We start from the raw sequence: 24,013 nt of genomic DNA on the forward strand, positions 1-24,013 counted from the left end.
CTTCTGCCCTGAGCCTCAAGTGAGTCTAATGCTGGGCAGATTCACTTAGTCTGGACTCATAGTCCAGCTTGGCAGACTCCCTGAAATCTGCTCAGGGCTCCCAGTTGAGAACCACTGCTCACCTTAAGTGATCACTCTCATTACAGTGTGTATGGTAACCCCCATTGTTTCATGTTCTCTATGTATATAAATATCCCCACTGTATTTTCCACTGAATGCATCCGATGAAGTGAGCTGTAGCTCACGAAAGCTTATGCTCAAATCAATTTGTTAGTCTCTAAGGTGCCACAAGTCCTCCTTTTTCTTTTTGCGAATACAGACTAACATGGCTGCTACTCTGAAACCTGTCACTGCTCTAACAGATGACAACGTTCATTTGCACTTAAACTTCTAAATGACTATAAATGCCGAGAATGTACCAATGGCAAAACCTATTAGATTATCCTGGCCATTCCTCCACTCTTTAGCCTGGGGAAGCAGGGCGGGCGTTCCCACAACGTCACAGAACAGGCTTAGTTCATTGGCAGAAGTAGCAACAGCCCCACTTAGTATAACCTCAGTGCGATAAAACTGGAACAACTGCATGTGAGGATGCATGAGACTTGCAGCCACTTCTCAGGGGCTGTCCCCAGGGTAGTAATAAGTTCAGGGTTGTGGGGGAAATCCACTTAGATCCCCTCCAGTGGCTACATCTGTAATACTGTCTTAAGTGGAGCTGCACCATTTTCCACTATCTGAGAGTTTGACCCATTCTTGTATTCTTCCTTGTACATCAGAGCTAAGGAGGGTATTTAATAGACCTGATTCTGTAAAAATGTGGCTCTTGCCATTCTCTGCTGTGCTAAATAACCTGAGTGCCCCTGTTTGCTCTGCTGGGGAAAGATCCCCCTCTTCAGATCCTGGGGCTGCAGTCGCAGTTGTGTTTATTTCTGCCTTGATGCTTTGTATAGGGGTGTGGAGCTAGTTATTGCCTTCTGACCCAGGACCCAGCTCACCCCCGCCCACAACAAAAGTCTTGGGAGGAGATTTTTATTATTAGGAAATCTCTGCCACCCCAAAAGATGCCCCTTGGTTATCTGATCAGACAGGCCAAGGGTCACACGTGCAGTAGGTGGATTCTAGAGGATCTGTGGGAGGCCAAGCCCATCCTCCAGGGATGCTCCATTTCCTCCTCCCCCATTGCTCTGTTCTCTGGAGGACTTCCCCTAGTGTAGCTCCATTGGACCCCCCCCCATCATGCTGTCTGGAGCGCACTCATGATGGTGAGCACCAGCCTCAAGGCAGACTCCCCAGACTGGCTGCATGTTCTACAATTTGATTTCACCAGCCCGGTAACAGATGTGAACACCTGAAGCAATGTAACCGTCTTACCAGACAGTCCTCTTGGGCACTCCGGTCTGTCGTGCCACCCAGGCAAACTGGACTTGGTGATAGTTGCAGTGCGTCAAAGGGTCACAAAACATTCAGGTTGCTCCCAGTCCCAAGAGACCAGTCGCTTACCCCAGGTCAGTTTGTATCTCAGATCTCTCACCAAAGACAACACAAATAGTCCTATAGTAAACTAAAAGTCTGTCTACACAGCAAAGAAAAACCTGCGGCTGGCCCGTGCCAGCCAACTCAAGCTTGCAGGGCTGTTTTGTTGCTCTGTAGGCTTCTGCGCTCAGGCTGAAGCCTGGGCTCTAGGGTCCTCCCACCTCACAGGACTCAGGAGACCTGAGGTCTGTTCTTGACTCTGCCACTGGCCCACTCTGTGACCTCTGTCAAGTCACTGCACCTCTGTGTCTCAGTTTCCCTATCTGTAAAAGGGGGAAGAAAGACAACAAACTCATTTTACCCATGTGTGGGTTTTTCTCTGCTGTGTAGACATACCCTAGCTAAGGCTTTATTAACTAGGAAAAATAAATGAGTTATTTACAGGTTAAAGCAGACAAACGTGTGTGTGTGTGTGTGTGTGTGTGTGTGTGTGTGTGTGTGTGTGTGTGTGTGTGTGTGTGTGTATATATATATATACACACACACACACACACAAATGAGTTACAAATGGTTCCAAAAGGTAACTGAGTTGCAGTAATCTGTTAGCTCTGAATGTCTTTTAGGGCTAATCCAAGTTGACCCTAGGGTCTCTGCTTCTGTTTTGTAGCTCCAGCCCTGTGAAAGTCCAAACAGCCAAACTTTTCATGTCCGCTATCTTTATTTCCTTCCAGAATTTAAGTTGATGGGACAAGCCCTTGCACATAGCCCGCGGAGGGGCAATTAGCAAAGTCTTTGTATTGTGACATTGCACAATGGTCCATTTCATTCTGATAGCCCTTCCTGATGGGCAAGAGGCTCATTGGGGATTGTCAGGGTTCCCTCCCCACTCTGAACTCTAGGGTACAGACGTGGGGACCTGCATGAAAGACTCCCTTAAGTTTATTTCTACCAGCTTAGGTTAAAAACTTCCCCGAGGCACAAATCTCTATTTGTCCTTGGACTGAGGTATGCTGCCACTACCAAGTGATTTAAAAAAGAACCAGGGAAAAGGACCACTTGGAGTTCCTCTTCCCCCAGCAATCCCCCCAAGCCCTACACCCCCTTTCCTGGGGAGGCTTGAGAATAATATCCTAACCAATTGGTTATAAAATGATCAAAGACCCAAACCCCTGGGTCTTGGAAAAATCAATCAGGTTCTTAAAAGAAATATTTTATTTAAAAAAAAAAAAAGGTAAAAACGGTAAAAATCATCTCTGTAAAATCAGGATGGAAAATACTTTACAGGGTATTCAGATTTAAAACACAGAGGATCCCCCTCTGGGCAAAACCTTAAAGTTACAGAAAACAGGAATACACCTCCCCCTTAACACAGGGAAAATTCACATAAAACAAAAGATAAACTGAATCGCTTGCCTGGCTTACCTCTGCTGGTTGCAATATTGGAGATTTGGATTAGGATGAGTTGGAGAAGATGGATTTCTGTCTGGCCTCTCTGTCCCAAGAGAGAACAACCACGTAAACAAAGAGCACAAACAAAAGCCTTCCCCCTCCCCCCCCCAGATTTGAAAGTATCTTTTGTCCCCATTAAGAAAAGGAGTACTTGTGGCACCTTAGAGACTAACAAATTTATTTGAGCATAAGCTTTCGTGAGCTGCAGTTCACTTAAGCTTATGCTCAAATAAATTTGTTCGTCTCTAAGGTGCCACAAGTCCTCCTTTTCTTTTTGCGAATACAGACCAACACGGCTGCTACTCTGAATTTTGTCCCCATTGGTTCCTTTGGTCAGGTGCACGCAGGCTATTTGAGCTTCTTAACCCCTTACAGGTAAAGAGGGATTTTAGGCTACCCTTATGGTTATGACAGGGATTTAGCATTTTAAACGAGGTTGTCTTGGTTGGTGAGTTACACTGTTCAGAGCAACCATTTTACAGCTATAGCAGAAACGCTTCAGTATTACCTTACGGCACGGGATACAGGCATTGTAAGTAGGGTCAATACAGGCAGCAATTTACAAGCATTCCATAAAGTCTAAACACATTTCTTATGAGTCCACTACCCATCTTAACCATACTACCACACAGGTGAGCTGGGCTGTTTTGCAGCAGTGCTGAGGCCTAAAGCCAAGGCAAGAGCTGTCACCTGGTCTGCCAGTGCCCCCCACCCCCATCTCTGGCTTCCCCTGTCCCTGGGGGTAGATCTATGAAGCAGCCCCAGCCTGCTGTGCCTACATTAACTGTTCCTGTTTTCTGAGAAACTCTGTGGTGTTGAGAGAGGATATTCCAGTGTCATCTCCTCCCCATTTGCAATGCAGGCCCCTGGCCCCCCGTGGCAGCACTCCTGGAAGGTATTCAAGTCCCCTTTGCATGCGGGAGCAATTTGTGTGTGGAGTGTCCCTCTCAGTGTGGCTCTAAGGGGGTTGGTGGAAGGGCGAGCTGGTCCCTGGAGGTGGGGCATGTTGAGGACCTGTGCTGGTCTGTCAAGCACATTCAGCTGTTTAGGGAGAACCACATTCCAGGTGGATCCTAACCCCTTGCTTCCACCTCCTCGGTGCCTGCAGGTGCCTTGTGCCTCTTTTGTACCAGTTGTCGAGCCAGGGTTCTAGCTGCATTCACTCAGTGGTGATGAACACCATGGAAATGCCTGGAAACAATTTTAGAAACAGAATGCGTACCTAATATAAAGGTCAACACAGACTATTAAAGGGATCCTCACTGGGTCATCTCTTGTAGTAAAAGATTCTGCATTGGGACCGTCAGAGATGTCACAAATAGGAAGACGAGGAGGAAGAGAGATTTTTGGTGGAAGGAAATAATATGGGGGCATCTCTGTCGCTCCCACCCATGTTACAAGGAACCTGTTGCTTTCTAATAAATACCTTTCCTGCTCTCGCAGGCCTCTCCTGTCTGAGGGGGGTAATCTGGGATTCTCATCGCATACAGTGTGCTCTCAGGTGTCCCATGGTATACAGCCCAGTAGACTTAACCATAGGATAATGGAGGGTGTGAGAATGGTTTGCTTGCATATGAGCTGCTGGTTTCATGCTTGAGCAGTTGTTGCAGGGTTATCAGAAACTGGACACTAAATACCGAAGGATGTGATCAGGTCTCCCTCTGTTGATTATTTGTTCCTTATACAAATGATGGTGTGGGGGAAAAGGGAGTATAGCAAGTCTTAGGGCTGGTCTACACTAGAAAGTCAGGTTTCAGAGTAGCAGCCGTGTTAGTCTGTATTCGCAAAAAGAAAAGGAGTACTTGTGGCACCTTAGAGACTAACAAATTTATTAGAGCATAAGCTTCCGATGAAGTGAACTGTAGCTCATGAAAGCTTATGCTCTAATAAATTTGCTAGTCTCTTTTTACTAGAAAGTCAGGTTGACTCAGGTACTTTGGTCTCGGATGTGAACAATCCACATGCCTGAGCGACGTAGTTGAGCCGACCCAAGCCCCAATGTAGACCGCAGTCGGGCAATGGAAGAATTCTTCAGTGAATCTAGCTACCGCCTCTTGGGGAAGTGGATTTACTACCGTGATTGGAAAAAACTCCTCCCGCTGCTGTAGTGAGTGTCTACACTGAAGCACTACACTGAAGTTATTCTTGCCAAATGGTTTATGGGAGATTTTGTGAGGGAAGGACCCAGATCCTTGTGTTGCCCAGTAGCCGGGAAGTATTATTTTAGAACAGGAACATATCGGTGGTGGGCGTGGCAGGCCCACGTTTCTAGGAGGAGTTTACCCTGTCTGTAAGTAATTGTGTTGGGTTCCCCCACCCTGGGGTGCCACCTGGAACGGGGGTACCACTGAGCCCTCTGACTCCCCAGCCTGAGCTCCCTCTCCCACAAGCTGCAGATCCTCTCCCGGATCACCCAGCTGCAGTTACATGCAGGCTGACCAGCCACTGCATGAACCAACAATAGAGAGGCTACAGCCAGGATAATCCCCAACCCCGCAGGCACACATGCAGAGTGAGCCCATTTGAAATACAGATCCCTAGTCAATATTAGTGATACATGCAAACAGCAAATCATCACTTTTCCAATGATACCTCACAGGACCTGTCTTGTACAAAATGCGTCACAATTATGCCATAATCGTAATAATATTACTATGAAGAATATTGGATGCAGTGTGTCAGTAGTCTCCATAAAGAACAGCCAGACTTGGATACGGAAGTGAAATGTCATGGCTGGGTCACTGGAGACAAAAATTGTGTGAGATATCCATGTACAGGCCTAGCAGTAGCAAAACAATGTCTAGTTCTTATATAGAAGTTTTTATCAGTTGATCTCAGAGTGTTGTACAGAGGGAGTCCAGTATCCGTATCCGCATTTTACAGATAGTGAAACTGAGGCACAGAGGTGAAGTGACTTGCCTGAGATCACACAGCAGGCCAATGGCAGAGCCAAGAATAGACTCCGGGTCTCCTGAATCCCAGTTGGGGGCGCTATCTCTAAGCCCCACTGCCTCTCGCATTCGGTGCACCCCTGGGTTCACACTGACTGAAAGGGGGTGGGGGGGAACACTGGGTGTGGATGCGCTTCTGTCAGCATAGCACACGTGAGCTGTCTGCAAACAGGGCTCTGTGGACTCATTTAGCGATTTGTACCTCTAGGGACTAGAAGACAAATAGCAAACTGTATGTACCCAGGGCAGTAAACCATCCTGGAGAAACCCCAAGTGCTGTGCGTACTCTGGTCAAAGTCTGACCTGATGGGACTGTGTGCCCCTCTCCTTGGCGTGACTGGGAGGCTCCTGGGAGTGACTACGAGTGGAATTTGTTCCTTGTGTGGGTATAGAATTGCTGTGACCATCACTGGGAGGCAGCTGGACCTGCAAGCGGAGACACCTGGCAGCGACTGGTCAGTTTTGAGCCTGCGCTGGGTTTCCATTGCATGAAACACTGAGGGCTTTGAAGTCCTACTTCAGTCTCTTCCCAGGTACAGCCGCGGCAGCCCTCTGTTTCAGTGTCCCACATGATGCCACAGGAGGGCACCTCTCACCGGTAGCCCATGCTGAACCGGTGGACTTGTTGGGGAAGGCGGAGAGACTGTCCGCTAGGTGGGGCTTGGTGTGTGGTAAAAGCTGCGTCCCAGGGAGCAGATGAGCTGCAGACCAGGGCTGAGTTAACGCTACAGCGTCTGCCAGGCCAGATGACTGAGGAGCTGGCCAGGGGTCGGGAAGAGCAGAGATGCCGCTAACAGTGCGGGGACTGGAAGTACTGAATACAAGTCATAGGGGTCCAATCCTGGCAGGTGCTGCTGAGTCCTTCCTTCAAAGCACTCAGTCACCTTGCAGGACTGGGCCTCAAAAGAGTAAACGCCTTGAGTCTCTTCCAAAGCAAAACCTTCTGGGCTGAAGCCTCCCTCATGGTCACACCTGAGCAGCACCCCAGGGGCATGGGTGTGTTCTAATATTGCTTCTGGAGCTTATTTGGGATGCAATCTCCGCAGCAATGCTGAGAGGTTGGAAAACCCAAAAAAGATAAATGCTGTACCAGGGCACCAGTTAGGTAGTAACTTGGGGGTGCAAACATCTGTAGCTTAAAGTAGTTAGTTGGCAGGTACAGTGATTTGAGGTGTATACTACTTATGAGACTTTTTTAATGAAAATGCTGCCCAAACTATGTACTGGTGCCATCAAGATCAATGAAATTCCACTAACTGCTCTGTGTCCTAATCCTAGACCTGCAGCCTTATTTTGGGGACGGCGTGTGGGTGAATTGGATGGCTGGCGTCTCCAGCTCTTGGCTCTTTCAGAGTCATTATTTCTTTCCTATTGGCTCATGCTCCTGGCATTACATTACCCAATTTCCACAAGGTAGCAACACCTGACTTTTGACATGAGGTTTAAAAATAGTTTCCCAAAATAATATTTAAAAAAAAACAAAATTCTCTTGAGCTCTCCTTCAAAGGGCAGGTTCATTTAGTGACACACACTTTGAAAGAAAGTGGCAGTAAAACACTTCCTAAAAAAAGAGATTGAGTGAGATTACCAGAGCCTTGTCTGCAAAAAGCCACTTTTTGTCCCATCAAATTCAACAAAGATTTTGCCAGAGACTTCAGTGTTTTAGCCTAGTTTCTTTGGCTCCTGACAGGGGAGTTCAAGGTGTGTGGGTTTTCGGGTTTTTTTGTTTGTGCCAAAGCAGCTCACCTCATTAAGACTCGTGTTTCGTGCCCTGTTGAATAAAGGATCCCTTTTGAACTGGGTCACAGAGGTATCCTAAGACAGAATTGTCGCCACCTTCTATTTGGTTTGTAAATACCTGTGCAGGTGGAAGAAGGTGCATTTCCATCAGTGGAACAATGATGACTGAAAAGATAACTTGAGTGTTTATGAGAAATCATATTCTGCTTAAATAAACGGAGGCCCAATGTCAAGGAAACAGATTTCAAGGATAAAAGATACTATGCTTTCTAATGTTAAACAGAGCACCATCAAGCTACTTGCTGATTATATCTTTTCTATCCATTCTCCCCTCTCCCCTGCTTGGCTTCTGCCCTCCGAACTCATGGTCCTTATTCAGACCATGATATCCCTCTGTTCAATTTGTGATCCTCTTTCTGTGCTTTGCTTTCAGGGCCAGATTCTGATCTCAGCTTCCCTGGTGAAAATACGGGGTAACTCTATTGGATGAACAGCGTCGTTCCTGCACCATGAGTTGGTGATCAGAATCTGACTCCCAGAGTCTAATTTACATTTTTCCTATCACCATTAGGCCTCAACATACAGGATATCTGCTCACAGTAGGGATTCTGACAGAGGCATGCAGTTAAAAGAAAGAAGTGTCCTAGTTTCTTCCTGAGCTTGTAAAGAAAGCATAGAGATAAAAGCTTGACTTTTTTTTAAAACAAGATGCTAGTTACCTGCTAGGTCTGCCGCCTGCTCACAAAAGATGGCTAAAAGGAGAAAAATCTCTAGGGCTCCAGCATAGCAATCCACAAAGAATTGCTTGCTTGGCTTGCATCCCATATTGGACTGAATTGGCATCACATGGCTTATTCTCTCCATCCTGACTCCCCCAAGAGTGCTTCTGTCAGCACTCCCCTAATATGCGCTTTGTAACTAAAGACTGTTTTAAAGAGCTCACTCTTCTGTTTGCTCAATAGAATGGGAACTTGCACTGATCACAAATAGATTTACAATTAGCAAGAGGAATGGACGAATCTGTGCATACCTTCCCTGAGTGCACATCGCTTGCATTAAAGCAGACACATCAGCCTCCTTTAATGAAGCCCTTGGAATTAGGGGTGAGTCACTCTAGGGCAATGGTTCTCAAAGTTATTTGATCGGGCCCCACTTCTTTGTGTCTGTAGTCATTTTCGCTGTCCCCTGCCCCACAAGTAGTGCCGCCCAGCTCTGAAGGCAGAGCGGAGAGCAGTGGCTGCTGGCCGGGCACCCAGCTCTGAAGGCATGGCCGAGCCAACAGCAGCACAGAAGGGAGGCAATATGAAAAGTGTTATCTATCAATATCACTTTTCACAGCAGACTTAGCACCCCATTGCCACCCTTTCATTTGTGCTGCCGCCACCCTGGAGCTGACAACCAAAGTCCTGCTGCCTCCAGGTGAGGGATTGGAGTGGGGAGAGCCTGAGCCAGGGCTGCCTCCCAGTGAGGGATTGAGGATTGGAGAAGGGAGGAGAACCCAGGTGGTAGGGCTCCAGCTGTCCCCTTTATCCCCGCCTCCTGGGTGTGCCTGGCCCTTCTGCATGACCCCCAGCCATCCAGGGCTGACAGTCAAGGGGTGGGGGGAAATAAGCACACAGCTCGCGCCTCCCATGACATGTTCCCACACCTCCCTTCGGGGGCCCGCCCCATCGTTTGAGAAACGCTGCTCTAGGGGAAGGTGGGAGAACGCTGCAGTGGGTTTTCCTTTGCAGAATGTTCCTTCCTGCAGCAGGGAGAACGGTCCCCAGGATTTGCTGTTTGCGGCAGGATTCCCAAAAAACTGCAAACCGCCGGCTCCTTGCGCTCCTGTAAATGACCCTGGCCGTACCTACGTAACGAAAGCTGTGCCCCAGGTACCCTGCCTGAGCTAGCTTGAATCCAACTAGTGCGGGGACCAGTAGCAGTGAGGGCGGTACAGAACAGGCTTCATCAAATCACAGAAGATCAGAGTTGGAAGAGACCTCAGGAGGTCACCTAGTCCCCCTCCTGCTCAAAGCAGGACCAACCCCAACTAAATCATCCCAGCCAGGGCTTTGTCAAGCTGGGTCTTAAAAACAGTCTAAGGAAGGAGATTCCACCACCTCCCTAGGGAACCCATTCCAGTGCTTTACCACCCTCCTAGTGAAATAGGTTTTCCTAATAGCCAACCTAGACCTCCCCCACTGCAACTTGAGACCATTGCTCCTTGTTCTGTCATCTGCTACCACTGAGAACAGCCGAGCGCCATCCTCTTTGGAACCCCCCTTCAGGTAGTTGAAGGCTGCTATCAAATCCCCCCTCACTCTTCTCTTCTGCACCCAGTTCCCTCAGCCCCTCCTTGTAAGTCATGTGCCCCAGCCCCCTAATAATTTTTGTTGCCCTCCACTGGACTCTCTTCAATTTATCCACATCCCTGCTGCAGTGTGGGGGACCAAAACTGGATGCAGTACTCCAGGTGTGGCCTCACCAGTGCTGAATAGAGGGGAATAATCACTTCCCTCGATCTGCTGGCAATGCTCCTACTAATATAGCCCAATATGCCGTTGGCCTTTTTGGCAACGAGGACACACTGCTGACTCGTATCCAGCTTCTCGTCCACTGCAATTCAGAGCAGGTTGGCAAGCAGAGTACATACCTGGGGTCTGTGCTGAGCTGGTACCTGCCCATGCTGCCCGGTCTTCCCTGTTGTTACCTGCCCTGCTGGATTTGAGCTAGCTCAAGAAGGCTGGCCTGGATGCAGCTCTTGTTCTGTAGACAGAGCTGATGTTTTGTTGATTAGTCTGGAATTTCACGGCATTTCCCCCAGCAGCCGAGTGTGAGAATTGCCTGGGGAAGTGAAATGGTTTTATATTAAAGATGGGGAGAGTGAGACAAGGAGAGGCTATGTGTTGTGCTTGAGGTTACACAGCAAATCCAGCGGAGAACCCAAGAGTCTGACTCCCAGTTTCGTGCTGTAACCACTAGGCTGTGCCAGACCATGGCAGTGGGGGACGGGGGAGGCTCCCCTCTCATTCAAGGTGCAAGAGGCAGCAGCCCAGTGCCCCTTGGTTTCCCGAGGAGCAGCAGCAGCAGGGACCCCCTCCCCGTGGGGGCAGCAAGGATAGATATCTGCAGGGGTCACCTCCTCCCCCAACTGCCTGAAGGGGCCGGGGCGGCAACAGGCAGTTGTCCTAGTTCGTACTCCAGTGGCTGGGCTGTACCTGCTGGGTGCGGGGACTGGACACGCTGCACTTTTCCCCACCTACCACATGCAGCCTCTGCTGGGGTGGGGTTGTCAGGACACCTGCTTGGGCCTGAATCTTAACACCCATTGAGATGCACGAGGCAGTCCCATCTTTTCCCAGTCTGTTCCAGGCTCTGTGCAGACTCAGGCAGGCACCTCTGCCTCTTCCACATCTGGGTCCCATGGCCAAGCTTTTCTTTCCAACAGTGTGGGCTAGAAATGGGCATTTCTGTTTTAAACGGAAGCTGAGCTGTTGCTTTATGTGACTTCAGGAGCGGTGGCTGTAGGCGTGGGCCAGCAGTGCCGTAGCGCTGTCTCCTGGATGGTTCTGGGAGTATCCCAGGGTCAGTGAGTCTCCATAGAACACACCCAAATCCTAGGCCAAACGTGGGCAACCAGCGGGAGTGGGGCTCTGTGCACACGCCGGGGGGCTGTCTTTTCCAAGCTACACAAGGGCTGAGGGGCAGAAGCTGGGCGATTATCGTGTGGTGCAGCTATTTTTAACAGTTGATGCTATGTGGCTCTGTGCTTCGCCTCAGGTCCTATTTGATGGCAAAGTCAAGAGGTGACTGGAGAAAGTGCAGTAGCAAGGCATAATGGCTGGTTAGCACAGCTTTCTTGTTGAACTCCAGTGCACTGCTGCCAGCAGGCTGCATGCACTCACTTCCCATAAACTCTCATTTGTTTTCTTCTAGCAAGTCTCTAAGCTCTTCCCTCATGACCAGCCCCTGCCCTCCCTGCAGTCCTGGGTTCGCTGCTGCTGCTTTCACAGCAATCCTTTACCAGCTCTGGGCCATATGCTCTGTAGCAACTCGGGCTGGCTGATTTTCAGATGCTGCAGAGTTCAGTGGACTAGTGCTTGCCCTGTATCCTAGTAGGATATAAAACAGGCAGGGGTGGGGGAAACAATCTGATGCTGGACTATGTTAACACCTGGTTTAAGACAAAGCGTGGGGCCCAGCATCTGGGAAGATATGGCAGCTCAAGGTGCATGCTGCCTGGAGGAGATAGTCCAGGCTGAGCAGTGGGTGACACTGGGCTGGGGGGAGCCTGGCCGAGGTATGCATTTGCTTGGTACATCCCTTCTGCTGCTTCCACCAGCAGGCCACTAACAATCTGCGAAGCAACTTTCCCTGTCGCCTGGCGGAGATGGAAACATGGCAGATCTAGCCCCTGGAGCTCCAACTTGTCCCAGAGAAGCAGTGCATATTCTGATGCTTATCCAGAGCACACAAGAGACTGGGCTGTATGCTTTCTGGGGGGGCTCTTCCTCTTCCCCATGCAGCAGAAAGATGGCTTTTCTGCTGCATTCTGGGTACTCGGGCTGCACTAGAGGTCACAAGGTTTAACCTGATGAGACCAGGTTGGTCTTATTAGTATAGCCTATCTCCCTTTTTTTCAGGCTGGTGCTTGCTTTCCTTATTCTCTAGCTATAGCTGCTTAATTAAGACATCAGGACTAGATGAAAGATCAGGAAACGAATGGATGTCTGAGAAGACGTTGGTGTTTTATTTCATGGTCAGTTTCTCTGTAGAGGGAACTGTAAATCTGCTTATTTGCTTGAAGTATCTCCTTGGGTGGAAGCAGAGCCCTGCATGCACAGCGGCTGCTGTGAAATCAATTCACATTGAAATACCGTAATGGGCTGAGAGCTTCTCAGCATTACTTAATGTACAGGATACGTTGTGTCTTGTGCTGTGAAGCATCCCAGTTCATTCAAGGGTATATCCCAAAAGGAAAAGTTAGGTAAAGCTCGCCCCTCCTCCTACTCCTTTTGTAATGCTCTGCCCTCCTTTCCCTTGCAGGATGTGGGAATAAAAATAGATCACGTTTCCTGTTATTAAAAGGACAGTGATTTATTTTAACAAAAATAATCTCTCTTGCACACACAGTGTAGCCTAGTGGAATGCGCGCTAAATGACAAGCTCTGTGACTGTGGGCTCTGGTCCCAGAGCTTCTACTGACTGCTGGTTTTAGTACTTTTATGTTTGACATGAGGAGCCAAGATTTCATACCTTGGGGCAGTACTTGCTAATTTCATAGGTAAGAAAACAGAGTTTCTGTGATGTCACCTCAGACAGAACTGGGAAAAGAATCCAGGTCTCTGAAGCCAAGTAGCTACTTGCTGAACAAGCTTTCAGAGAGAACATGCCAAAACAAAGTACTTCTGTAATCCACTCTGACAACATATGGCTCTCTGTTACCCTCTAGCAGCAAGGCCATAGGTAGAGGTCTATGACTCCTCTCCTGCCTTAATGTTGAGAGATCAGATCTTTGATCCCAGGTGATTGAGGCTCATGCTTTTGCATCCACAGGTCCTGGGTTCAGTCCCTAAAGATGATTCAAACAGGGACCCTGTCATATTTCACTGTCTGTAACCTCTAAACCACAATCTGCTCCCAGAGCCAAGAGGAGAAACCAAGAGTCCTGATTCCTGGCCTTCCACAGTTGTTTCTCAAATATTAGGACTTTAGTTCACTTGGACCATATCCTGCCTCTTTAATATTCCCAGCTTTGCTAGGCTAGATCGGCCTGAGTCAGCTGGGTATACATTTGCTACTTTGGATACAGGTATTTGGCCCAATCAGTTGTGAGGCTTGATGCCAAAATAGGATGCTCAGTTTACTGTTTTTATGTGATATTCCTTTATATATTTTCAAATACTCAATAGAATTGTAAAAAAGAGGGCTGGTTTGAGTGCTTAGCAAAGTCCATAGGCCTCCTTAAAACCTCACTGAATCTTGTACGTGACCAGCTCTGCTCTTCACAGAGCCTTTCATTTATGTCTTATGTACATTTTAAATGGAGGAGACCCTGTTTCAAACCCCTACTTTGTGGTCTTCAAATGTAGCAGCATTGCTGGTCCTAATCACTCACGGAGATTCCTTCTCTGGCTGCATGCTGGAGCTCCTGGTATTTTTGATCAGCGGGTGCTCATGTTGCAGTATCTGGAGGGGAAAGGATGCAAGCTTCAGATGGGCTTGGATTTAAAATCTGCAGTTCTCCAGGCAGAGAGATTTTGACAGACCATTGGTTCATCTGTAGCCATTGTGTGGACCTTAATGCTTCGCAGTTCCCGACGGACTGGTAGATCCAGATGTCTGCAAGGAAAAGAATGGCTGGTGATTTATTACACTTTCTCCTTTCAAATTTCTGCGAACTTGCAGACTAGCCTGCTAATGGAGCTCACACACAGGCTCTTATCTCTAGAGGAATTGCAGACTGCTTATCAAAAGCACTCTCTGACTGCTGGCATTTCAGATGGCTTTACAATGGGAAACGAACACTTCCAGTTTTGTTTTACCATGGGGGAGCAGAGGGGCCTTGTCAGCTGGGGTGCAAGATGGTCAGGGGTCCTCTAGCTGTACCCAGGGGGCTTCAGCCCTTTAAAAGCTGCAACTTCTTATGATCACACCACAGCCTGGGCTCAGAAGAGGCTTCTTCCCATCTGAGCCCAACGCTGCTGCTGCAAGCCCCACCACTTTTGGCTCACAGGTGGTTCCATCTTCCTCTGTCCTAGCTGTTGCCCCTACTGAACCCCACGGGTTTGAAGGTTGGTTGTTTGGGTTCATCCACCACCTTTTTCTACCACGAGACAAGACAAGTGACAGCTTGTAAAGGTTCACAAAGTGTGTGTCTGTCTGTCTGTCTGTCTGTCTCTCTCTCTCTCTCTCTTTTACACACACACACACACACACACACACACACACACACACACACACACACACACACACACACACACACTCTCTCTCTCTTTAATTCTGGATGTGCTGAATATTGGTGGGTTTAAACCTCAGGATGGGGCTGGTGTTGTATGTTTTGCTTTTAAAATATTTTTCTGTCTTTGCAGCCAGTTTTTTGTGTTTTTCTACAGAGAAATCGCCAAACCCATTTACATTTATATAGAACTTTCCAAGTGAGTCTGGCTGGTTGCTGTACATCAGACGCAATTAGTCAGTGATGCTGAAAGTGCCAAATAAGTGTTCCATGCTAACATTCTTACCTGGGCAGAAGTCTTGCCCAACGAAACAGTGAAAGAGTCTTTATGTTTGGAATATTAGATGGAGTGTTGTTCTGCCCAGACCAGGGCTGTAACAGCCAGGGACTCTGTGCTCCACAGGACTAAGTTGTAATGCTGTGATATCTCTTGTACTGTACGTAGGTTTTGCGGACCATCCTATAGAATTTAATAGATTATTTTTATCCCTCCTGTAGCACACTGCAAAAAGTATTTAGGAAATATATATTTGTCAACTTCTGCAAGTTTTAAGAGTAATTTCTGTAGAATTCTCTTACATCCTGGCCCCGGGAATATCTGAAAACTTACCCATGGGTGGGGGGGATAAGTTGTGGTCCTATGTTAGAGGGAGTGTTTGGACCAGCCTACGGGCAGGATTGGTACCTAGCAACTTGTCCTGCGTAAGGGGCAGTGTGTAGGGCAACACAGGTCATAAGGAAGAGCAGGGATCCCATTAACTGTGCCAGAGTCACAGTTCTGGCCCTGCTTGCTGGGGGGAGTAAGCTTTTCCAAGCTTACACCAGTGCAGGTTGCTTCTCCCTCTGCCCTGGCTAGGCGCTGCTGGCGGGTGTGTGGGGGCGAAGGAGGAGAGGGTGCATTGGCTGGTGTGTTGGAAGGGGGGGACTGTCATCCTGGTAGTGGCTGCTCCCCTCCTCTCATCATGACCCCAGGGTGTGAGTAGCCCGGGTAGGCGAGTCAGAGGGAGCCATGTCCCCTTTTCCCCCCTGCATGGCTGTGTAGGCCGGCTGATGACTCTGCCCTAAAAAGCAAGCATTTGGGGGCAGAGTGTCAGGGCAGTGTCTGACAGTGAGGGCAGCTGGACTCTGCTTCGGATGCACTTTACAGATGAGCCTTTTTTGGACACTAGGTAAGAGTGAGCAACACTACCTGGCCCAGGGAGACGGGCCTGGTCCCCAACTCCACCCATCAGGATAATACAGCCCACCATGTAACTAAGCCCCCCAAAACCACCTTCAGGGGTGACAGCAGGGGCCACGTATGGGGAGATCAGAGCAGGGAAGGTGTGAGGGAGGCCAGACTCTCACTCTCTTATGGAGCCATTTCTCTCCCTGAGGCCAGGACTCTGTGGAGGGAAGACAACCCCGGCCATGGGTCTCAGCTGTCAGGAAGGTGACCCCGACTTGGGGCAGGGAGGGCAAAGGGCACTTGCAGGGAGCAACTTCAGTTCTCCAGGAAGAAATTGAAAGCTGAATGGAGATGGAGGCGAAACGTTAAATGAGGGGGAGAATTGTTGGGAATCTGTGTTAAGACCCAGAGCCAACTCTCTGTCCAGAGGGTGATTAGAGTTTGTCTTCAGCGCAGAGAGAGACCAGAATCTTACTTGAGGTTGTCCCAAGCCCTTTCCCATCCACACACAAAACCCTCTCACTCAGGTGTTGTGGTGCTTTCACTCAGGATAAACCTTGCAGTGAAGTGTCCCTTTGTGGTTTCTGGCACCATATTGCATGGCCTTTAGTTAAAGACCAACTGTTTTTCCTCTCTCCACTCCACTCCCCCTCCTTGTCAACTTGCTCTCCTTTGTGTTCTCGTTTAAGCTTGGTGTCATCGTAGTGGAAGGGTTCAATCCGGCATCAGTAATGTAGATGGAAAGAAGCGGGGCACGGAGGCTACTTTTATAAAACGTGTGCCAAGAAATAAATCACTCCCAGAGTGACACCTCAAAACGTGTAGTATGTACTGGTGGTCCGGGGGGATAATGCAACTGTCAAGTATCTTATAACTGCAGATCTCAAAGCAAACTAAAACCATTGACGAAGTGGGTGAGTATCATGATCCTCAGCTCACAGATGGGAAACTGAGGCACGGTCTGGCTAACTGAATTGCCAGAAGTTATACAGGGAGCCTGAGGAAAGCGTAACTCCCAGTCCTGAGCCTTTAACAACAAGACCAACTCAAATAGTGACACTGGCTTTCAAACAGTCAAGTGGTCAAAAGAGAGCTAACTTTTAAGCCTAAAATTTTAAGTTGACTTAGAAATCGAGTGCAATGTGGTGTGTTGTTCTTTTGAAGGTTGCAGTGATTAAGTCTCTCCTGTTGTTCTTAATTAACAGTTTTAAAAACTCGTCAAAAATGAAAAATTTTAACTTCTGCACTGTATGAGAGCAAAAAAGTCTGGTGTGGTTTGTTTAGCAATGACAGTAGGAGCCCAGTATTCACATTCACGTGGGAGCTAGGGCAGGTCATTCAGGGAATGCCACCTCCCTTGCAACCTGAAAGATTAGTTTCCAAATTAAGTTAATCAGGGTGTTCAAGTGGAGTTACTCTGTGAAATTCCCTCCCATAAAGATGGGAAAACAACCACAGACCTCACTAAATTCAAAACTAAATGCAAAGTCCATTTCTCTGGCTTAGCTTTCCCTGTAAGTTCCACAGAGACACTCAAACACAAACCAAAAATCCAACCTGCTAATCCAGCTCTGCCCTTCCCCTGCGGGAACAAGAGAGGTATGGACAGAGAGGGAGGTGGTGTTAACATTCATATTTTGAAATTAGTGGGAGGTGCTTGGCTACTAGCAATGGGAGCCCTACTAGCTAGACAGCTAAACCTGGTTTTGACAGGGTTTAACGGGAGTTAAATTTAGGCGTAGAAATAACCTGACAATTTTTTCCAAAGCCTTTGTTCTTTCCATCCAGTACTGCTAAGTATGATATTCAGAATCAGTCTGTTTTAAGTAGACAACATATCCCTGCGTTGAAGACAACATATCCCTGCTGTTGACTTCTGTGGGAGCAGGGACTGGCTTTATCCTTGGCAGAGGCTCACTGTCCAAGGACTGTCAGGATGGAGCGTTAGTGTGCGGCAAGTGGGCCCGTCAATGTACAGAGCAGAAGTCTGCCACACACTCAGCATCCATGTGGACCTTGCTATCGTGCACTAAAAGTTCACTAGCGTGCATTGACCTGCTGCTGTCCAAGCACGCTGGGGAACTTTTAGTGTGCAGTAGAAGTCTCCACAGGGCCAGTTAGCATGTGGCACACCCGTGCGCTATAAATTTCCACCCCAGCTTGCTACACTAACTCTTCTAGGCAAGACCTCAGACTCGTGTCTCCTGTAGCATATATGAGCAGTGCTGGATTTCCATGGTGGTTTTATGTCATCTTTGACACACAATAGCTTTTAATGTGAATTAAACATGCAATCCAAAAATCCGTCCCGCTTTCTGACTCTGGCTTCTCTTGCAGGGATGGTGCAGAAGCTGGACCAAAAGCTCCCAGTAGCCAACGAGTACCTGCTCCTTTCAGGTGGGGTCCGGGAAGGTGTGGTGGATCTCGATCTCGACGAATTAAATGTTTACGCTCGAGGAACGGACTATGACATGGACTTCACCCTCCTGGTGCCAGCGCTGAAACTGCACGACCGAAACCAGCCAGTCACGCTGGACATGCGCCACTCGGCTCTGTGTCACTCGTGGCTGAGCCTTCGGCTGTTCGACGAAGGCACTATAAGTAAGTGGAAAGACTGCTGCACAATTGTGGACCATATCAATGGGGCCACCAATTATTTCTTCTCTCCTACGAAAGTGGCGGACTGGTTCTATGACTCCATTAGCATTGTCCTGTCTGAGATCCAGAAGAAGCCGCAGCGAGGGATGCCCAAAGTAGAAAAGGTGGAAAAGAATGGAACTATAATATCCACCATCTTGGGAGTGGGTAGCAGCCGCATGCTGTATGATATTGTCCCCGTAGTGTCTTTTAAAGGATGGCCAGCGGTGGCCCAGAGCTGGCTGATGGAGAACCACTTCTGGGATGGGAAGATCACGGAGGAGGAAGTCATTAGCGGGTTTTACCTAGTGCCTGCCTGTTCCTACAAAGGCAAGAAGGACAATGAGTGGAGGCTGTCGTTCGCCAGAAGCGAAGTGCAGCTGAAGAAATGCATCTCCAGCAGCCTCATGCAAGCCTACCAGGCCTGCAAAGCGATCATCATCAAACTCCTCTCCCGCCCCAAAGCCATTAGTCCATATCACTTGCGGAGCATGATGCTGTGGGCGTGCGACCGGCTACCAGCCAACTACTTGGCTCAAGAGGATTATGCTGCCCACTTCTTACTGGGGCTCATTGACGATCTGCAACATTGCTTGGTCAATAAGATGTGCCCCAATTACTTCATCCCCCAGTGCAACATGTTGGAGCACCTGTCTGAAGAGACGGTCATGCTGCATGCCCGGAAGCTGTCCTCGGTCCGCTCGGATCCTGCAGAGCACCTCCGAACTGCCATTGAGCATGTCAAAGCTGCTAACCGGCTGACGCTGGAGCTCCAAAGGCGAGGAAGCACTAGCAGCATCCCCTCCCCGCAGTCAGACGGAGGGGACCCCAACCAGCCTGATGACCGATTAGCCAAAAAACTGCAACAGCTGGTGACTGAGAACCCAGGGAAATCCATCTCAGTCTTCATCAATCCAGACGACGTCACGAGGCCCCACTTCCGAATTGACGACAAATTTTTCTGAGCTTTCGTCAACATTTGTTTTTATTTTTTTTAAAGACTTTACAAGGTGTAGGTTGTTTTTTTTGGTGACACGGTCCCTTGTTTTTTACATATCCAGTGTAGATTGGATTTGTCAAGAACAAAACGAACACATTATAATTCCTGGTTCTGCTGGACAGTGCAGACTTTGAAACAGTATATTACTATTTCATATGCTGCTTTGATTCTCACCCACCCCCCATCGTTTTTGTGTGTAGTTTTTTAAAAGGAGAACTTGAGCCATAAACACACATGCCCACATCATTTTTTTTTTTCAAGCTTCCATAATTATGCACAACTTGTTTGAGTGGGGAGGAGAGAATTCATCTGCCTTTATGTAAAAAAATTCAGTTGTTCTTTCCAGGAGCTTCCATCACCATAAAGAAATTGGGTGAGATTCCAGATTGGGAAGCGCTACTTGGCATTTTTTGCTGGCCAAACCCCCACCTCCCGCCATAGTGAATGTACTGTGTATCTGCTCTTCACACTTTTCTCACACTAAGGGAGCAAGGAGACTTGAAAGAGCTGATGATGCAACAAACAATTAATTGTTTGGTTTTTTCGGAAGCCACCTCTTCTTGAATGTAATTGTTCGTAATTGAACCTTGTAGGGCAAGGAGGGTTTTCTGCCACTTTTCCATGTGGAATAAGGTTATGGAATGTTAGTTTTAGTGTGTGTAATTATTCAAAGCCTTATTTAAATTCTCTATTAAAGAACATACCATTATAAATGTTAATTGCACTAATGAAATCTTTTGCCATTACCTCAGCACCACTGTTTGTGTTTCTTTTATGATTAGCATAGATTCTTAAGGCCTTATTCTGCAAGGTGCTGAGCACCCTCAACTCCCGTTGTCTTCAGTGGCACTCCTACAATTTGGCCTTTCGAGAGGGTTCTGGCTTGTCATTAGTCCTGTTACACTCAAGAACACAAGTGGGGCGGGCAAACTTTTTGGCCTGAGGGCAGCATCAGGTTTCGGAAATTGTATGGAGGGCTGGTTAGGGGAGGCTATGCCGCCCCACACAGCCAGGCGTGGCCCAGCCCCTGCCCCTTATCCCCCCCCGCTCCCTGTCCCCTGACCGCCCCTGGAAGCCCCACCCCTGACTGCCCCCTGCGGCCCCATCCAACCCCTCCTCACCTTCCTGACTGCCCCGCCAAGACCTCTTCCCCCATTCAAGCCCCTCCCCGCCTGTTCCCTGCCCTCTGACCGCCCCGACCCTGGACCCATAACCTGGACCATGATTTAGATCAGCAAATTCAGTTTGTTGATCAGACCAAAATAACTCCTCCAGGATCAATTTTGTTCGCTCTTTAAAATGTGGTGATTAGAGCTGGGATTGAGAAGTTTTGAAAACATTTCACAAAAACAGAACATGCTTTTGTGAAAACGTTTGCAAAAAACGTGCCTCTTTTTGACCCCCTCTCATGAATGTGTGACTGGTTTCCTGGAACAGCAGATATCTGCTTTAAAAATTGCCTTTTGTCTGTTAGACGATAAGGGTAAGATTTTTTCAAAAGTGACTTTAGCGCTTAAGAGCCCAAATCACTTTTAAAAATGGATTTAGGCTCCCAAGTCACTTAGGCATTTTTAAAGATTTTTACTCTATACCTGCATCAGGTAAAATAAACAAAAACCTTCTGAAATCTGCATTAGATAATTACCTGATGGGAGCGGTTAGCCCTTGCAGGCTCGATATCAATGTTTAGTTTCAAAGGTGCCAGGTTGATAGGATTAAAAATGAACATTAGATCCCAACACTGCGTCCCTTGTTGTCAGTAGGAGTAATATGATCCCTAGTGCTCATCACTGGGGAGCTCCACTCATCCCCCTCCCCCAGGTTCAAGAACGCACAGATGCGTGAGTGCTCATCCCAATACCACACCTAGATCCTGGGTGGAGACGCGCCCCCGCGTTCCCCAACCTCGGGAAGTTGGGACCCTAACTTTGGGGGTGACGGGGGGCATGTCAAAATCTGGATTAGATTTTGCTACTTGGCCCAATCTCGGTTTGACCCAGACTGACATAAGCAGAGATCAGTACAAACTGGAGCCTCTGTAAAAATCAGCTGGTTGTTGTAGACCTCTTCTCTCTCCCTTCCCCCGGTACAGCTGCACTGGGCCAGTTTCTCAGAAGTATTTAAGCACCAAGTGGAGTTTTCCAAAGCACCTAAGCAGGTGATGTGCCCAACTCCCCTTGGTATCTCCCCACACACCATTGATTTCCATGGGAGTTGAGCACCTTGTCTTTAGTGTTTTTTGAAACCTCCACTAAGCACTTGCCTGTGGTGTTAGAGGCCTAAAGAACTTGGAAGATTTGGCCCCTAAAGGTGTAAAGGAGTGACTCTGCCTTCGCTGAATATCAGGAGAGAGTTTGTTTGACGTGGGCCCTATTCTTCCCCTGTGAGATTTCACCCCATGTGCTGACTTTTGGGGCCTGATCCTGAGCGTTGCTGAGTTCCTTTGGAGGGAGCCAAACAAAGATGCTCAGCACCCTTCTGGATTGACTACGCTAAGGTGCTGGACTGGATGGGATGGGCTCCCTCCTCCTCGGACACCGGCTCCTCCCTGCCCACTTCCACTTGGCTCCATTCTTGGCTTCAGTGGGACTGAGGTGATGAGGCTGGGACTAGATGCCAGCTGGAGAGGGGGCTGGAGGGTGGTGCTGAGAACAGGGTTCTCAGCCTCTCCGTCGTCATTGCCGTGCCCTTCCCATTGTGCTGCCAGGGCCCTGGTATGGAACAGATTGAGAGCCACTGGTAAAACTGAAGCCCCCTGCGGTTTCTGCTCGTTGGGTGCTGAGTGAGGCTGTCCTGGCCCTCCGGCCGCGCTCTCTGCCTTCCTGTTCCAACCCGTTGCTCCTCCGGGCGTTTGGCCCATGGCAGCGGGAGGAGCTGCTGCTTTGTCCTTCCATCTCTCACCTTTGCCGAGGCATCTACTTCTGCCCCTGGGGAAACGCGCTGTGCCAGGAGGGCTGGCCAGTCGATGGAAATCGTAGAGTGGCATGTTTCCCTCCCTCTTATTTTGAAGCGGCCTCTGGTGCCTTGAGTTAGGAACAGAGCCCAGGGCACAGAGGCAGCCTGGTGAAAGGCTGCAGCGTTGCAGCTCCCTCATGCTTGAGGTGCAGGAGGCTTAAGGCTGGCTTGGCTGACCATGGCGAATGGGTTTTTCTGTCTTGCCCCAGTGCCCCAGCGCATGGCAGCGTCTGTGCCACCTGCAGCCAGCAGAGTGCTAACGAGCTTCTGTGTCTCGTTCAAGAGCTCAAGCAAATGCTGGCAAAATACATGTGGAGGTTTTAACCCTTTCAGTGACTGCAGACTAATACTCTTCCCAAAGGCAATTAAAACAGCAGGTTTTTTATAAAGAGTAATAGAAGCAGCATCTCCAACTCAGCCTCGTGTCCGCGTTTGAAATCTCATTTTGTCCTAGGTGCCAGCCCAGCAGTTTCTGACCATCCCTTGCTTCCCCCAGGTCATTGCCGTGCTGTGCTGTGGCGGGGCAGGGTCACTCAGCCTTCCTGCCCTCTCCTGCTCTCCCTCCTTGACCTCCCTCTGGAGACTACCACCTAGTGGGCTCTGCTGTCACAGTGGTTTGCGGTGTAGACGCCTGCCCACTAGGAAGTGGACAGAAACCAGTGACTCACATGGGCCATTAAACAGCTTTGGGATGGTAACAGCGGTCAATTCTGGCCTGATGTGGACTTGAAGCCTTGCCCTGGAGGGCAAGGCCGTATCTGCTATGGCTGATTTTTCTGAGGCTGGAAATCTGCCCCAGCTGTCAGCGGCCTGAGATAATGGACCACGGAAATCATCCAAAAACTCCATTCTCTGAACGGTGTATATTAAAATAATTGCAGACCACCTGGTTTTCCAGTCACGGAGTCAGCTTACAACTGCTAGAGGCCTTTAATCTGCTGGTTCAAATGCCAGTAAGTTGGAGACGGAGATAAAAACAAGTATTAAAAACGCCTTAGAATGATACTGATTCTCAAGGCTCATCTCCTTCTCCTTTCCAGTGTGCCAAATGGCTGCCTCCACCCCAACACACTCAGCGGCATTCTGCAAAAACACTTGGATGTCCTCAGTACTCCCTCTGGAGTGTCCTGTGCCGAACGCCGGTCGGAGGTCACTCGCGGTGTCCGTGAAGCATTTGGAGGTGTGGGGCAGTTAGTGGGGCTCCACTTTCCAGGCCCCAATTAAAGCCTCTTGGAGTTTATTGGGACTTGAACACATGCTTGAAACTAAGTGAGTGCTTTGCTGAATCGGGGCCACAGTGAGAGCTGATGTTTGACATGTGGGAATGAACACCTGGGGCACTTGTGCTTGCTGAGATCTGGATCGATGCACAGTGGGTTGGACAGGGGACCTCACCACCTAAAAGCATGCACTGCTACAGCTTGCACTAAAGAGCCACAGCTCTGTAGCTGGGGGCTGTACCAACTCCCACCCTCTGTGGATCTGCACTGAGCAGGCCCTGTCACACACACATGCTCCCCAATGGGTTGCACGCTGAGCTGTGTAAAGCAGCAAGTGCTTTGTAGCATAGCAACTGCAGCAGTGGGGAGGGGGAGGCGCTTCAACAATCATTTTGCAGGCGCATTTTTATTCTAGCATAATAAATACTCGGAACGAGTAAAGAATATTCCCTATGTACCTGGAACACTCAGCACCAAACG

At 48.8% G+C, this 24,013-nt stretch overlaps 1 protein-coding gene across 1 annotated transcript in view; it reads left to right on the plus strand.

Moving 5' to 3' along the window:
• Nucleotides 1-19,615, plus strand: part of MB21D2 (Mab-21 domain containing 2) — an 84,315-nt gene extending 64,700 nt beyond the window's left edge. Inside the window, exon 2 of the mRNA XM_038417129.2 lies at nucleotides 18,059-19,615. Within this exon, the coding sequence (XP_038273057.1) occupies nucleotides 18,059-19,323 (1,265 nt within the window). The 3' untranslated portion in view covers nucleotides 19,324-19,615. The remainder of the gene's footprint in view (nucleotides 1-18,058) is intronic.
• The last annotated feature ends 4,398 nt before the right edge of the window (nucleotides 19,616-24,013 follow it).

The sequence above is a fragment of the Dermochelys coriacea genome, chromosome 9 (assembly GCF_009764565.3).
Source record: "Dermochelys coriacea isolate rDerCor1 chromosome 9, rDerCor1.pri.v4, whole genome shotgun sequence".
In the NCBI taxonomy this organism is placed as follows: Eukaryota; Metazoa; Chordata; order Testudines; family Dermochelyidae; genus Dermochelys; species Dermochelys coriacea.